The sequence below is a fragment of the Phoenix dactylifera genome, chromosome 8 (assembly GCF_009389715.1).
Source record: "Phoenix dactylifera cultivar Barhee BC4 chromosome 8, palm_55x_up_171113_PBpolish2nd_filt_p, whole genome shotgun sequence".
NCBI lineage: Eukaryota > Viridiplantae > Streptophyta > Magnoliopsida > Arecales > Arecaceae > Phoenix > Phoenix dactylifera.
The window spans coordinates 14,329,696-14,347,232 of NC_052399.1; the positions used below are offsets into that span (position 1 = coordinate 14,329,696).

The window sequence follows — 17,537 nt, forward strand, 5'->3', positions numbered from 1 at the left end:
TCAGCTGATTAGCCTCACCAACTTTAATTAAAAATTTATTTAATTAATTATTGGTAAGTGTTATATTTATTGTTATTCCTAATTTTTAATGTAGTTGTTTGTTATAATTATTCAAGCTCTCTCTTTTGAGCGAAATCAAGCTCTCTATCTGTTTCAATTTGGTAGCTCTTTTTTTTGGGGGGTAGTTTAGTAACTTCGCTTTTTATGGACAATTATCTATAAAAACAAAGTTATCCCGACTTTTGATTAAAGATATGACACATCAAGAGGGTCCATTTCTATGAATCATTACCTTAGTGTCTTGCGTCAAACTAGCAATTATGAGAGTGGCAAATATGCTATGCCAAATAAATTATATCAAAACAAGAAATCAGCACAATTGTTTTGGTAGGTTTGGATTATGTTTTACTAAGTTGAAGGTTAACTTAGAGTTCATAAAAAGGTTGAACTTAATTCAGAGTTTGGTCTCATGAAATTCAATCTAATTATATGGTGCAGGATTATAATATAAATATGTTTTTTTTTTTAATTGAGGTTTCTACATGCATCCTGGAAATGATTAAAATGCTTTAAAATTAGTCAAATGTAATCAAAGGTGAAATTGAGATTGTAGTTATTTAATCACGTACTAGAATTCAGGTGACCATCAGCATAGCTGAAAGATTCAATTAATTCCCAACTGCTTGCCTGCGAACAAGATTAAATGGGCACAATTGTTGCTTTAACTGTAATGGCAATTTGGCATGGGCCTTCTTTACCAACTAGTTGCATCATAGCTCTACATAGCACCTTTCTGTCCTCCTTTGAGTGTTTTGGCATTGGTGTATACTGTTTGTTGGTCCTCTTCTTTTATAATGGACAGGCCCACGACATGTAAGAAGTTTCCGCAAGGCAGAAAAATACATGGTATTGCAGTATACTGAGTATTGACTTTGCTTTGCTGGCTTATGCTTTTTGATTTCGTAGCAACTTCTACAGGCTGGATTATTAAAGCTTGATGTGGTGGAAGGTACATATGTTGAAATACTCAAATTCAATGCTTCATATAAGCCTCTAAATATCAGTCCAAAAAAAAAAAATCTCTTGTGAGCCATTTGCTGCATCAAAAAAATTTCGAATTCATATGTGCATCCTCAGTTCCTCGATGTCATGAAACTTTTACAAATTGAGTGTTTAATAGACCGAAAAGTTGTAAATCTTTATGGTGGAGAGCTGCAAAGGGTGGCGTTGTATCGGTGTGCTGCAAAATTTTATGTAATTATTTATAGAGAGTTATGCATACTATTAACATTTTTCATTTTTTATTTTCCAAATTGGTAACTTTTTTTTCTACAAATTTGATTTTGCATTAAATGTTCGATGTCTTTTTTTTTATTTGGAGCGGAGAGTAACAAAGAACATAAATTACAAATTTATGACAAACTAACAATTATTAACCCTATCTGTTGGCTGCTCGACTCTATGAGCTTGCCCTTCAAGAGGGCATTACTGCATAGTTGCCTATGTAAACATAATGTGGGTGTTAAAATTCTACAAATTCTCCTATATGCCCAACTGTCTGAAAAAATTAATGCATGTAATGCAAATATTGTACTACAAGCCTTCGAAAAAAAATCTATGGTCATTTTCCAACATAAAGCAAATCTTGTATTTCTAAGTCTTGCATTTTAGAACATACAATAGGTGTTGAAATTTTCTAAAATACTACTGTTCGATAAAACTTCATCTTAGCTAGGACTAATAAAATTTTGAACAGGTTTTGGGCTCTCCATTTAACTTTTTAGGTACACACATGTAATAAGAAGAATCTCTTTGATGCTAAACTTGTTTGTTGGCTTGCTGGACAATATTATCAACCTCATTTTTTTTTTAAGTAGAGGAAAAGAACTCCATATTCCTAAAAAGTGGAGGGACATACTAGAAATTAGTTGTAGAAATGTATCATATGTATTTTATAGGCCTTAAGCAAAATTCATCATGCCTATAAGAAAGGCTATAATGTATGCAAAATACTTGGTCTCACTAGCTAATTTTACTATAATTCATGGGATTTGATTACTATTAATTGCTTATTTTTATTTTTTATACAAGGGAGGCTAGGCTTCATCAAAAACCTCTAGGAAAAGAACAACTAGCATAGTGCATAAATAATTCAAATAAATGCAACTACCAAAAGAAAAAAAAAGTGGGGAATTGTTCATTTTCATTCACATCATTATTTTTCCCTGACAAATGTCCATGAATTGTACTGGTCCTTATTTTGAACTGATGACACTTATCTCCATTAATAATAATATCTAGTTTTTTCCCAAAAAATACCTTCTCTTTAAACAGTCCAATATCAAATTTTCTTGTTAAGTGACCTGTGTTTTTTGAGTTTTCTTCTATCCTGATTTGATTTGGATCATGCTTCTGTTTGGACATGGCACATAACTTACTACATGAGGTTTACCGTTTGTATCTGTTTGGACGGCTATGATTTCACGTGTAAGTAGAGGAGAGGACAGGACAGGAAAGACAGAGCTGTAATCAGCTCAAAAGTCTTTTGAATTAAATATCCGGATAGATCGGCAACAATTTTGACTATACAAATAATAATCCCATGGGACGTTTTTATTTAAGAGGAGAAGAGGAGCCTCCTACGGCCTTCCTCTGCGGCTTTGGCCGAATACGGTTAGTGTCGAGGCTGGGGAGGGTCTTCGAGTCTGTGACCTCATGATCCCCGGGGTGGCTGGCTGGGATGAGACTTGGTTGGCCTGATTCTTCGGACAGCATTTGGCGGAGCGGGTTCGCTCACTTCCTTTACCACAGAGTGGCGGACCTGATGTACGTGTGTGGAGTTTCTTGACCAGGTCCCGGGTTAGGATGGGTGATCTTTCCCGTATCCTCAGGCGGGCTTATGAGCCTGGCCCGGATTGTGCCTGGATCTGGCGATTGGGGCTCCACCCGAGGTTAGCGTTGTTCCTCTGGAAGGTGGTATGGGATCGTCTTCCTACGAGTGCTGTTCTCGGCAGTCAGGGAGTGAGGATCCCATTGGTGTGTGGGGCTTGTGGTGCAATCGAGACGGTGGACCATGCCCTGTTTCGGTGCACATGGGCTAGGGCTACTTGGCGTCTGGCAGGGGTCCCACAGGTGGTATGGCGATGTAGGGACCTATTCCTACAGGCCATGCGTCAGGGATCAGAGTCCCTAGTGTTTCGTCAGGCGGCTATTCGAGCGAGGTGTACTGCCTATCAGATTTGGCTGGCCAGGAACGCTCGCCTGTTTGGTGAACGACGTATGTCGCTGCAATTTGTAGTCGAGAGTGCCTGCGCTCGGGCGGTTGAGTTATGTTACTCCATTCCTGTTGGAGAGACCTTGACAGCTCGGGACATCTGGGGTTCCCACCCTGCCTCGGCAGTATCCCGTACGGTGTTTTTCACTTGGGAACCCCCACCCCCGAGTTTCCTTAAGGTCAACTTTGATGGGTCTGTTCTGGATGGTGGTACGAGGGGAGGCGCGAGTTTTGTTATTCAGGATCCGTCTGCCAGGGTCGTGGCTGCTGGTGGCAGTCAGTTATTCAATATTTCAGTTCCATGCGCGGAGCTGAGTGTAGCCTGGGCGGGCCTTTGCTATGCCCGGTGCGTCTTACGGGCCAGGTCTATCATCCTGGAGGATGATTCAGCCACCGTTATTAGTTGGATCCAGGGGGGTCCAAGGGGTGGCGGGTGTGACCACCCCTTGCTCCGTGATATTTGGGCCATGGCGAGGGATGGATGGGTCTTTCAGGCCACGCATATTTACCGTGAAGGTAACGGTGCTGCGGATTGGGTAGCTGCGTTTGTAGCTTGTCACTCCGGAGGTACCTTATGGTATGGTGATGAGGAGCTGCCCTTGGCACTCCGAGGTATTCTATTTTTTGACTTTATTGGGTCTATCCGCTTACGCCGGGTATGATTAGCCCGTACTAGCAAAAAAAAAAAAAAAAAAAAAAAAAAAAAAAAAAAAAAAAAAAAAAAACCTCCTCCGAGTCGCTTGCGCTCTCACATACAAATCCTGGTCCACCAACAAGTGGCTTCGCCGCCTCGCTTTCCTCTCCGTGTCCGCCCCAATCCCTAATAACCCCACCCTTCCCCTTCTCCTACCCGGACAAGGACCTCGACCTCGACCTCGACCTCGCCCCTGCATCGGATCCAAATCCAATCTCACTCCCCCGCTATCCTGCCTCACCCCACCCCTACTCCCCCAACCCTCGCCCCAAATCCATCCCATCTCCTGCGCGCAAGCAGGCGCGCCATGGCCACCCCGACCCCAACCCTCCACATCAAATCGGCCGCTCGCAAACTCCCCATCAAGCGCAAGTCCTCTTCTGACCCCAACCCCAGTCCCATCTCCATCCCCAATCCCACACCCGACCCACTACCCCTCGCTCTCCAGCCCGAAGCCGATGCCCCCCTCGCTGTCCTCCCACCGGACAGCGGCTACGACGACGAGGACGACGACGACGCCGAAGACGACGAGGAATCCGAATACGGATCGGCCGCCGCCGCTGCGGCCGGCATCGAAGGCGCAACGGGAGGTTCCGCCGGCGCAGGCGATCTGCGCTCCCCGCCCTTCAAGTTCCACCGGATTTGGTCCGAGTCCGACGAGATCCGCTTCCTACAGGGCCTCCTCGGCTGCTGGTCCCAGGGCATGGTCTTCCCCCGCGACCTGAATCTTTTCTACGATCGCTTCTCGGAGTCGATGCCCCAGCCCTACAACCGGTCCCAGCTCTCCGAGAAGCTCCGCCGCCTCCGCAAGAAGTTCCGCATCATGTCCGGCCGCATCGCCCGCGGCCAGGACCCCTCCCGCCTCGCCCCTCACGACCGCGACCTCCTCCACCTCTGCACCCGCCTCTGGCACCCGTCCTACGCCTCTTCCTCCCCATTCTCCTCCCCCGATGCCTCCGCCGCCGCCGGCGGCGGCGGAGGCAACAAGCGCCGCCGCCCCAACCCTCGAGCCCCCTCCGGCCGCGGCCGTGCCGAGGCCCCCCCAGCTCCCCAGCTCTCCCTCCCTCCCGCTCCCGCTCCCCCTCCCCCGCCCTCCCTCCCCGCCCAACCCGCGCCTCCCCTTCCGCCTCCCGCCCCCCCTGTCAATGAAAAGAGCTTCTTTGATGACGCCAATCTGGTCGATATTCACCCTGTGCTTGTAAAGGAAGAGCCTTTGCCTGCGAGCAGTGACATTGCTGGGAAGGAGGGGCCAGGAAATCTGGTAGCGAGAACCATCTTGGATGTGTTTGATGGGTGCCTGAAGGAGCTACAGACGACTCTGAGCCAGCAGGGGCTTCTTGCAAGCCCAGACGGTGCTTTGGCTTCTGGTTCTGAGGAGAGCGAGCTGTTGAGGAGGTGGCGGGAGCAGCGGGTTGCGGAGATGGATGTGCTGGCCCGGCGGTTGAGGTTGGTTTTTGAGACTGCGACCAAGAATTGAATTGAACTGAATGGGTGAATGTTTGCTATCCTGTAAAAAGAATGGCTTGGTCGCTTTATGGGTTTCTATATGAACTTTAGTCATGTTTTTATTTCCCGTTTTGGTCTTGGGGTTCTGTACATCGTTCTACCCATGGTTATAGTTTGTTGATTTTCATGCTTTGTTAGCATAAGTCTAGTTTTGATGATTTTCTAGCAAGCTAACGATGCATGATTGTTTCAAGCAAACAGTTTCCTTGAAGGAAATCTCTGCTAATGACAGTGAATTGAATTATATAATCATTCTTTAATTAGTTGTATCTTAGTTCATGTGAATGCTTGGCTCTCTGGTGTAGATATTGATCACTTCCTTTTAGCTCAAAATGGGATATCATCTGTTTATGTGATGTCCTTACTTTTTACACTTCTTTAACTAACAGAGAGAGAGAGCTAAGATGCAGCAATATGTAAATCAAAGGACTGTAAAAAATGCTTTATTAATAATAAAGCAAATGCTAACTTTCCTTGATGATAGTGTTAATCCATTCTTTTTTCTTAGGTATCCTAATCACATGCTTAATCCTAGTTTTTCATCTCACATGAGATGGTCAATGAGTGTCCAATAGTGGAGTTAATTTGTCATGGTGGTTCTTGTTGTATATTAATATAGGTATAGATATAGATATGCTAGTATGGACATAGATGTTTTCTCTACTCGGTCCAACTACAATTTTCAATCTTTCTTCCTTTTTGACATTTTTTAGGATTCTATTAACAATATTGCAAACCTCAATTTTCCTTAATGATTGTGCCATTCCCATCTTTCCTTTTTGTAGTTGCACTCTCAACCATTATTATTTGGATTCTTAACCTTATGGTTATTCTCGACTTCCTATCTCATGCATGATCATGTGAGATGGTTAGATGAACGTCCAACAGGATGTCCGTCACATGAGTTTTCACATTATATATTAGTATAGATGTCATTGCACATGATTTTAGTTTTCGTTGATGTCTTGGGAGCATGAAAAAAAATAATAAATTGGGATTAACAAAATGATATGGGAGTGAGGAGGAAAATTAGTTGAATGATAAACAGGAATAAAAAATGAATATGGAAAAGGGGGGAATTAGTTGAAACAAAAAAATAGCTTGTAAATTGCAATTTGGAGGCTTGGAAAATAAATATTGTTGCAATGAAGAATGAAGAGATTAATTGAATACTGAATAAATTTACCCAATGTCATAGTGAAAGAACTAGAGTTGTGCTTATGGATTATTTTGTTGTTGGATAATCGCTCACTTTTTTAAAGACTCCAGGGAGAATTTATGTGACATTAGCAAAGGTAATGGTATTATGCTAGGAGAATATTAGCTAGACTGGTGACAAATGTACAAAGCACCTAGGGGTCATAGGATTTATGTCTTGAGTTAGTTAACTTGCGATAAAAAATAATCAGAATGAGAAAAGATTTAGTTGAGGTAACAAGTAAAATCTAAGATGGAATAGTTTCTCTCAAATCAAAACTTTCTACCTATTGGTAAATAGTTAAAATTCTCAATGTGGACAATGTGGTCCAGATGGATGGTTGGCTTAGTGTTGTGTGGCAACTATCGCATTCAAGATCCAATATCATTTCCTTGTTCATTGAGTCTTATACGTATCTTTGTAAATTTATTAATTTTTTGATCAATGCGTCCTACCCCTTTAATCACCTATTGGGCCAAAAGACCTAGACCATATCCATTTCATTGACAATTGTCTTATGGAAACACAAGAGAGACGCATGTTTGAGTATTGCAAAACCTATTAAGGTAGCTCATTGTACATAATGAAGCTAAGAGAAGACCAACACAAATACAATCACAGATTCAAAATTAATCATCAATTTACCAAGAGAATTTTTGTAGTTGGAAAAAAAATGTTGAAAACATGGAAAAGTCCATAGGGCCCCAAATGATTTGGTTTATTCAAAAAAAGCCTTGTTCTTTGGAAGATTTATCTCATGTTTGGTGCTACATACCTTGCAAGAACTCCGAATCATTCTCTTGAAGCTCATCCTCTTACCCCGAAATGATAAATGATCTACTTGCCCTGAAATTACCCGGCCCATAGGGAATCCCAATTCAGTGGGCCTTTTGATACAATCAAATAGATTGCCACAAGGGTGCCTTGTTTTAGGAGCCCAAACTATCGGTTTCTAATACTAATATCAGAACTAATAATTCAAATTTTATCATCATTATCATTTAAATATTTATTATTATTATTTCATGACTTATCCTCCTTGTCCCAAGCATATGTATTTTACAAATTATCAGAAAACCAATTACTTGACACGTATCACTTGAGATTTGTACTTCAGTGTCCTAGGACCCATCCTTTGGTCAAGGACAAATCCAAGGATTCCAAATCAAAGCAAGAGAAAATTCATAAGTCTGGAATAAATGAATGGAAAAACGGGTAAAGGGCCATTATCAGTACAATTTATCTGTTTGATATTGAATGATTGAAGATAGTAAAATTGATAAAAGGAATGCTTAAATATAATTACATGTTGACAGAATTTTTATAACAGACTAGGTTTAAAGTTCAACATGAGAGGGATGCTGATTTATGCACAAGAATACAAACATTTGCTATAAAGTGTATGAAAGATTTGGAAAACTTTTTTTTTTTAAATTTGATCTTGATTAATTAGGTTGAATGGCCAACATCTTCAGCTACATAAGGGAAATCTGTGACCAGGGTTACTAACAAAGAGTAGTTCAACTCTACATGAGAAAACTTTATTACAGGGTAGAAAGGGTCTTAAAAGTTAAAATTGTATATGTGTTTTGTGAGAAAGGAATCTGAAAACCTTCTTTCATTGCAAATTTAACATTTCTACTGAAGAATGATTACAAAACAAATTTAAACAAATAGTGAGGCTTCTTAATTATAGTTATGGCTATGGTTTTGATTTTATGACAAAATATAATATTGTTTTACAAGGGTAAAAAATTGTCATATTTGTTGCACTTTGTTAGAGTCTCAAATTATTTATGCATGAAAAACTTACCGTATTTCTTGTTTCATGTTCTGGAATAGGTGCATTTCAAGTTAGTGCCTGGAAAAGTGAGTCATTTAATCATGAGCTATTTGGTAGTTGTTGTTCGTTTAAATTACCTTAGTTTTTTTTTTCCAGAAAGGTAAACTGTAAATCATATAGCCTTCCTATAGTTGTTAACCGATAACCATCTTTCGGCTAACCTAGCCTCCTCCGTCCCTTGGGACCAACAAGGATAGTACAGGAATATTCACCTGGTGTCCATCGACTATGCCTTTCGGCTTGATCTTAGGCCCTGACTCACCCTCCGTGGACAAATCTTGCGGAGGAACCCTTAGATTTTTGGGGCATTAGATTCTCACCAATGTTTGCATTGCTCAAGCCGACATTCTCGCTTGACCGTCAATGGTAGGTGTGTACCGGACAAAAGGCATAGACAACCTTTCTGAAGCACTTAATTAGATAGGGCGAATCAAGGTAGCGTATTCAGCGTGCAAGCCATAAAGTCCATGGGTTCACATGTGGCTCATAATGCTAGGAGTATGACCTTTGGTTAACTGTTCTAAGTATTATGTGTGGCAGCAGGTTCCCATTACTTTATGTGATTTTGCATTGCCAGCTGATTTTGAAACCTGGAGGGAAGTATTATTTTACTAGATATGGTGTTGGTATTATGAAATTACTTACAGAAGGGAAGTATTCTGGTTCATTTGATTGTTCTCTAGCATTGAAAATAGGGAGTATCGTTGAAGCTTAGCTATGAATCGTATTTCTTAGTAAATTTAGCCTTGCGCAGCCTGCAAACTTCTTTAGACATCCTTTTTTGCTATTAAACTTTAAATTGTGGAACACTTGAAATATATAAGACTCATGCTTAATTAATCATTTAGGTGGACTGTATAAAACTATCTTGAAGGTACTGGCATATTAGTTTATTGGCTGGATGTGGTTTTGCTGTACATAAAGCGAGTAAGTTGGTGGCCCGCAATGGGCATCAGATCTTCAAAGTGGCATATGATTCTTATTTCTTCAATCTGTAGTTGCCTCATGATATCTTATTTGCAACACAGACACGCGCACACTGATGATTGAAAGGATATCTGATTTGCAACTTTGATAACATAAGATGAGATGTATAGCTGGCCTCAATGTCAACAGTTATCTTTGACATTATGGATATTATATGGTTCAGTGGAAAGCATGTTCTTTCACGATACATGTACTTTTTATTTAAAATTGTTAAATGACATATTGGGGTCATAATCAGCATTGACTTGGAGTTTAATTCTTAAAAATGTTTTATATGATACTGTCATTTAATTGTATGACTGAAAGCACTAGAGTCTTTGTTATTGTTTGCTAGTCTTTATTATTGTCTTTTTTTCTCATTTTTTAATCTTAGTAGCTAATCATAATAATTGTATTCAATGTGGTCAGAGGCTTCACCTATGCATGCTTGAGAGTTGTTTTATACACTTCTTTGGCATATGGACACTAATGATTACTTAGAATAACATGAAATTCCTTCTTTTTTGGATGATTTTTGTTTTCTGGTGCTACTTAGCATATAAAGCAAATAAAAATGATGATTTTTTTTTTTGTATATGGTGCAAGAACAGAGTTGTTTCCTTGATCAAACTTTGCCTATTCTAATTGTGCAAATAGGACCTTTTTCACTTTTGGACTCATCTTTGCTCCAATCTAGAGGATTGCCCTACACTGCTGTGTATGCATTTTTGTCATATTTTTGTTGTATATTCTGCCACTAGGCCTGACTTGTACTTTTGGACTTGTGGTGCCCAAATGGAGCAAAAATTTGCAATGCTTCTTAATGGGGGGAATCCAAATACGCAATCATTAACATTCTGGTAAGAGGCTGGCTTAACATTTGAAACAACTAAGATCGAATAGTTGTTTATTGGGTTTGTTTCGCTGAAAATGAAACATTTAGCTGGATCAAATAGGTTGATTAACCCTAAAACTGATATCAAATGCTTTATTGTGCAATTTCAATAGTTTTGGTCAGCTTTAGCCACAATGACAAATGTAAGCCTAAATCCTTGTTTTCAAGTTTTTATCGAACTTTTTATTTGAGCTTGCTCGTGCCTAATTTATCAAGCCTTTGTGAAGCACTTTTGCAAGATTAAGCTCGAAGCTTTCAAGTTCTAAGAATATTTCATTGTTTTAAGTCATATAGATGCTGAATTGCAAGAAATTTGAAAGAAACTTTCTTTTGAACATTTTTCTCATATCCATTCTTTGAAATTTGTGCAAACCAAGCCCCTGCTAAATTTTAATGGAGTATTAAAAGACAACCGAAGTGCACAAAGTTAGAATAGATTTTCGTTTTGATATGTTTTAGCCTGAACTGGAATTAGAACTTTCAAAACCACCAAACTTTCTGATCCTGAAATTCATTGGCCTGGCAGAAACTGAATCACGCTTTTGAACCATGATTGTGTAGTAATCCTGTGTGTGTGTGCACGCGCCCGCCATCTGCACACACACACTATATATGTGATTCTTTTTCCTTTAGTTTTCTTGATTTTTAATGTTTGGATGGAATTAAAGTACATAGACCCTATTGTTGGACCATCTTTTTACCTGTTCCCGATTTCCAGTAGTCGCCGATGTCAGCATGTTTGGTGTATGTGTGGGGTGACACTGTATATTAAAAGCTCACTATTGACATTATTATAGTAGGTCATACTCATTGTCGAAATGCAAGTGTCTGGCATGGATCAATATGGTTACATACTTGACACGGATTCCAGAGTTGGATACAGGTGTCTGGTTAACCTGGGTTCCATTAAATATTTTTCTGTTTCTTTCGGTTGTAATCTGAGATTACATGATGTTTGACTGTTTTGGCTGGAGCAGAATTTTGACAGCTAGAGCTGAAGAACTTATCCATTCATTCACTTTAAGATTGGAAGAGCATTGTTTATTGATTATTAACCAACCTCAAGTCTGTATACCTTCAATATATTAATGAGGTTGGGTCAAATCAGACGGAGCAGAATATCTACCAATGCATCACCTTGCATTTGGAACTCGAAATGCTATGGAGAATTGAAGTTAAAAAAAATGTGCATTTGATAATGTCCGACAGATACATAATTTAAATATTATATGTTTTTGGTTGGTGGGGATCATAGAGTTAGCAGAAATAGGGCAGAAAGGTTTGACCTGAACTGATAATATAGATGTCCTAGTTGCTGTTTGATTGCTTTCATTATTGCTCTGAAATTAGTTGGGATGAATTTAGGTTTTACATGTAACAATTATGACAGTTTCTGCCTTTCTGTCTACTTACCATAAATTAAAAATGAACAAGTATTCATGTGCAAAAAGATTGTTGAGCAATAGTTGGACTAGTTTTGAAAGGTCAATTGTCTACAATAGCTGATTGTCTGCATGTTCCCTTGTGTGCTGAACCCTTCCCATCAGGTATATATACTAGCTCGAAAGCTAGCTCTGTTGTTCTCTTTATAACTATAAAGATTATGCATATCTGGTTGCGGTTGCATTCTATTAACAAGTTCGTCTTGTTATGGCATTAGACATTTCTGCCAGTGTGAGCTGATTTCGTAGAATTCTCTGCACGCTGTTGGTAATTGTGTTCCAAGGCCATCTCTTGCGAATATGTGAAGAGAGGATTTCCTATTGATGCTCAATTGTTTTCTCATTTTGACTTTCACAGATACAATGCTCTGACAACTTCCTGCTGAGCAGCTTATTGTCATCTTTAGCGAATTTTGTTAGTCATCAATAATGTTTAGTTAGAGGGATATGGTTGTTACATATAGATGTAGCTGCTTTTTAGTGTTCAGGGATTTGTTTCTTATTTTCCAGCATTGGAATTTGATCCTCTGAATAGCTTCATGTCTTTAATTCTCAGTAAGAGTGAGACCATCATTAGGATTGTGGATGATTCTCATTTGAGAAGTTGTATCCTCTCATTTGGTGTGGACAAGTTTGCTGAATCTTGAAACGGCCAAGCTATACTTTGAAGAACTTCGACTATGATGGAGGGTTGGGTCTTTATTTGTTGAGGGATATATATTTTGCTGTAATCCACTCCCCTGGCCTGTAATCACTGATGTCAACCAACTATAGTTGGTTGTCGATCTGTATTGAAACGATGAATTTTGGTTCAAATAATTTCTATTTTGTTTGGACATGTTTATATCTTCGTGCTGAAGGTTTTTTCTGCACCTCTTGTTTGAAATGACTTTATGTCACTCATCTAGCTTTAGCATCTCAACAGCTTGCCTTGCAGCAATGCATCTTTTTCTTCATACAATGGGACTCAGGAGATTCTTTTTACTTGAAAGAAGGTTTTTTTATTCGTTTTCTTGCCTGGTTAAGCACCAGTCCTTGATATCACATTGCCTCAAACTTCCCTTCCCAGCGCCCCTTTATTTGATTAAGATACCATTTTACTGGCTTTCTATAACCCATAGCTAGTAATAATCGTTAGTTGTCCAATTTTATGAGTTAACCATTTAACAATTGATTGTTATCTAGAAGTATAATATGCTTGTGTTTTAATTTTGTGCAAGAATATGCTCGTGATAGGTTACTGAAAAACGTGTGGAGAAGTGTTTTTTTTTTTTTTGAGACAGGTGTCCCAGAAACAGTGTCGATATCTTTCTCCAAAACTAAGGAAACACCCAGGAAATGTCACGCGAGCACAATAAAAATCCAGTATATTAAGCGTTTGGAGACCATTATTCCGAACTACGGAGGAACCACTCTTATCTGGTATCTGAGTAGTTTCCATGTAATCTGCTTAAGCTTTCCCCATGTTTTCCTCACGAGCATTTCTCAGTATTTATTTATTTTTTTTGGTTTCAATGACGGCTTCGTGCATTTTGTCGCATCATTTGTACACCTGCTTCAGAAGTGGCTTCGATGATTTATTTATTTCTTTTTTTGATAAAGATAATTTATTTATTTTCATCAAGTAACGTGTTAATCAAAGAGGCAAATTTAATTGGCGCATCACGAACTTCCTTCCATCCATACCAAGACCACCAGAATGACTCTTTAAGAACACAAGCTCCGTATTCTCCTTGCGAAGACCCCAACTTATTTTTATCAATTGAAACTTGTCTGGTGAGTGGAGGTTCACATCTCCTAGCATTGGGACATGAATATATTTCATTGGCTGCTTGATCCCAATTGAGTTCACTGTAAACTCCTAAGCAATTAAACTTCTTTGGCTTTCCTTGGGTTTTGAGTCTTCACTTGATTTGAAGTTGATGGTGCCAAATGGTTGAGTAGAAAAAGTCTTCGAGTGGATGCGAGATTTGAGTTTGACCCCACTCTAAACCCAATTCTAGTTCTCTAAAACAGATAGAATAAAAAGATTTTTATTTTTTTGGAGGTATGTATTTATAAACGTCTGAAATTAAATGTATATTCATGTAAATTTACCATTATATATATATATATATATATATATATATATATATATATATATACACACACACACTATAAATTTGTTATCTACATTTATATCCTTATAAACTGTTTTTTTTTTTTTTTTGCTCGTATTTTTTCGCAAATTTACCATCTTTGTATACAACCTTAACTTAATAAAAATAGGTTTGAAAAAAAATAAATTATAAAAGTGTATATGTAAAGAATAAATTTTACAAAAATATACATGTAAAAAGAAATAATTATAAGGATATACAAATAAATAAGAAATTGGTAAAAATAATTATATAATTTTAGATATTTAGAAAGGTATACATATAAATATTTGCAAAGTATATACATAATTAGGATATTGATGGAAGTATAGACTCAAAAATTTAACAAAAGGAGTTGTTGGAGGGAATTGTCAACATTTCATTATGGGATCCCTGATTCTGCCTACAACAACCGGGATCATTGAGGAGTCAAATAATTTAGCTCTCCTCTTCAACGAGGCACCATTTCCAGCCTTGCAAAAGTGTCCATCACCCATCAACTTTTTTACGCTCTTTTGCAGTGTTTTTGTCATTTTATTTTTCTCCCATTCGAGTTAATCAACGACATGATTAAGCTTTCAGGTGAAACAACCGACTCCGCTACAGCATGATTTATAGCAATTTCATAAGCCTTCCAAGTTCGTCAATAACCCTCCATCTGGCCTCTCACTTTTTCTGTTTGGTTCCAAGGGACAACAGTATGATGCTTCCTTGACATCCGAACTACCTGATCGAGCCTAAACTCTATTTAGTTTTAATCGGACTTTGAATCGGATCTATTTAAAATTTAATTTTTTTTGTGCCTAAGTCTGGCTCATGATCAACTCTATTTGAGATCTGCAATGCTTGTCTTCTTAAGGGGTATTAACTCTTTAGCTCGAAATAATTACTACAATGATCTTAACCTATCGGCGAGCATCATGTTTGATTTGCCGATAGCTCAAAAGATCTTTGTAAGAATGAGTATGCTGCCTTCCACGAATGCATCTATACTTATATTAATTAGCCCATCCAATTTATCCGAAAAACAAAAAAAGAATGTGCCGCCCGTTAGCACTTTTCTTTTTCTTTTTTTTAAAAAATTTTTATTGGCATCTTTTTTTCATAGATTATCTTACCAAAAAAAACCTGCCGCTACAACAACTACACCATTCCTTTGTAACCACCTATTGTAACAATTCATCATTTTCAAACATCACCACCATGCGACGAAGATAACTTCCTCATGGAGATTAGCACTTCCATAACATTTTGCCAACTAGGATGGCTGGCTATTTGGAGAGATGCTGATCAAAACTCTCTAATCATCAGGAGTACCTTCTTAGTTGCTACAGACACAGGAAGCATATTAGCAAAACATGCAAATCAAATTAAAGACTTCAAATCTGGTTTGGAGAACCTCTACGTTACCTTGACTAATAAATTATCATATTCTTCCTATAAAAGCAATCTGATTTTAAACAGTTTTGGAAGAGCTAAAGAGTTATTGAAGCTTCTAATCAAATGAAAGCTTCGGCGATCTTCAATTCCATTAGTACTCATCTTATGTGAGGCTTTCTTTCTGCTAATATGGTTTTAGTTAAGGGCTTTGCTACCATGGGGAGTATCGCATGGCGGTCGTCGGAGAGAAAAAAATAGAAATTTTTTTTTGATTTAATTATAACAAACCCAACTTTTGGAACCCGTACTTCCGGTCACCTCACTATCAGTGGAGATCACGTACTTGCATTATTGGCTGGAAAAGCATCACAGTATTTTTCTTTAATGAATTATCCGACATACAGCCTAGATATGACAAATTATCCGACAAAAGTTCGATCAAGTTTCTATCAATTCACCTAACTATAAGTTACGAGATTTGATGCATTCCAATATAGCATCAAAGTGAATCACTTTTTTCATTGAACAAATGTAGGTTCGCCACCCTAAAATTACAGCTTCTCAATATCGGAACCTTAGGACCTCCACTTAGCTACAGCCCAATTTCCAAATATGATCACCTGTTGACTCCAGCATAATGCTATGATAGTGCAATTACAAAACCTTTGCAAAGTTCCCATGCTGTCATAATGTTATAATGGCAGATTTTCATTTGATTTTTTCTGATTACTTGTGCCATGTCCTCATGATTTTTTTTTTCTTTTTTGTGCGTATGAGCGAGCACAACATTACTTTTGATTCAGCCAAGAATAGCAACAATGTATCGACGTGTTGATAAACTTGCTATTAGATTTTGGTTCATACTGACATTACATTGAGTTAGACTTAAGGAAGCATTGGTGTCGCACTTGACATGAAGGATCGTTACTTAGGATTCCAAGTTACCCGAACTCCATTCTTTTGGTCTATATTAAAATTTTAAGAAAATTATAAAAATTTCTCTGAAAGTAGGGGTAAATTATACTTATACTTAATTGTTTAAAAAACCTATGCTTCCCCTCTCTGAAGTTTATTTTTATCTAACACTTTAATTTATAACTTAGTAGAATATTTGTCAAACCATTAACCATAAATAGGACCCAAATACTAGATTAAATTTTTTTTCAAAACTAACTAAAATAACCTTAAGTGATATAACAATCCCCCAAGAATATAAGAAAATATGTATATTCTTCTTGCCATCCAAAAGTAATTCGACTTTTCACATAAGGTAGACAGTTTCACTAACATAGTTAATTTAACTGGATATAAATACAAGTTTACAAATTATTGGAGATAAATGTAATAAACGTAAATCTCAAAAAAAAATTTATAATTTATTCTCTTTTTTTTTTTTTTTGGGTGGAGATCTCCCCGCACTCTAATGCAATTATGAACTGGTGGGGATACGGGAAGTGGGTAAAGGTGGGCTGCATCCATGTGCTAGTGGAGACAATCAGTGCACGTTCAAGAGTTTTCAGGAGTCATTCTTTGAGAACTAACAATGAAGTTACAAGCGATAGCCAATGAACAATCTCATCTCTCTGTCCTAATCAAACCAAGCTGATGAGTTTTTTGGGGGAAAAAAATGCAATTCATGCGCCAAATGACCATTGCGAACATCATAAACTTTTATCTTTTCAATTAGCTTTGTGCTTGCTGAAGCTTATCATTCCCAAAATCCTCACTCCTGGAGGCAGAGTGATCCAATGTCCATTTTTCCTCGTGTTAATCACAGCAACATAAAACAATATCTAACTGACATGAGTGACAAAGTAGTTTTTCATTAAGTAGTAGTAGTCAAAAAAAAGTAATAGTATTTTTTCTTGGAGCACATGAGAAGAATATCACTACACTGTTCTTTAACCGAATCTATACTCAAAAGACATCAATCTAACTGCAAGGGAATCAGTTGGCCAACTTTGCATAGCAATGACATGCATTCCTTTTAAGGCATGAGATACCTTGGAAAGCCATGATGGCTATAATACCAAGTCCTTTAAAGAACCCGCAAGCATGAAACAGTGGTGCAAATCATTAAGGCCCAATTGATGGCCCGTAAGTTAGTCCAATCTGGTACGCCAAAAGGTTTCTAGTAAGATTATTCGTTTCTTTACGTAATAATTACCCTCACCAAGCATCCACTTTTGGTGGGGCTACAG

General features: G+C 38.3%; 1 protein-coding gene across 1 annotated transcript; it reads left to right on the forward strand.

Annotated features, from left to right (window-relative positions):
* Nucleotides 1–4,034: 4,034 nt before the first annotated feature.
* On the forward strand, nt 4,035–5,737 carry LOC103696136 (WAS/WASL-interacting protein family member 3-like). Its single transcript, XM_039128986.1, has one exon. It carries the CDS (start codon nt 4,276–4,278, stop codon nt 5,443–5,445), a length of 1,170 nt encoding a protein of 389 aa, XP_038984914.1. The 5' UTR covers nt 4,035–4,275; the 3' UTR covers nt 5,446–5,737.
* Nucleotides 5,738–17,537: the final 11,800 nt, after the last annotated feature.

Bases quoted from the DNA above. Each gene is read 5' to 3' on its own strand.
- LOC103696136 (XM_039128986.1), top strand. From the start codon at position 4,276: ATGGCCACCCCGACCCCAACCCTCCACATCAAATCGGCCGCTCGCAAA.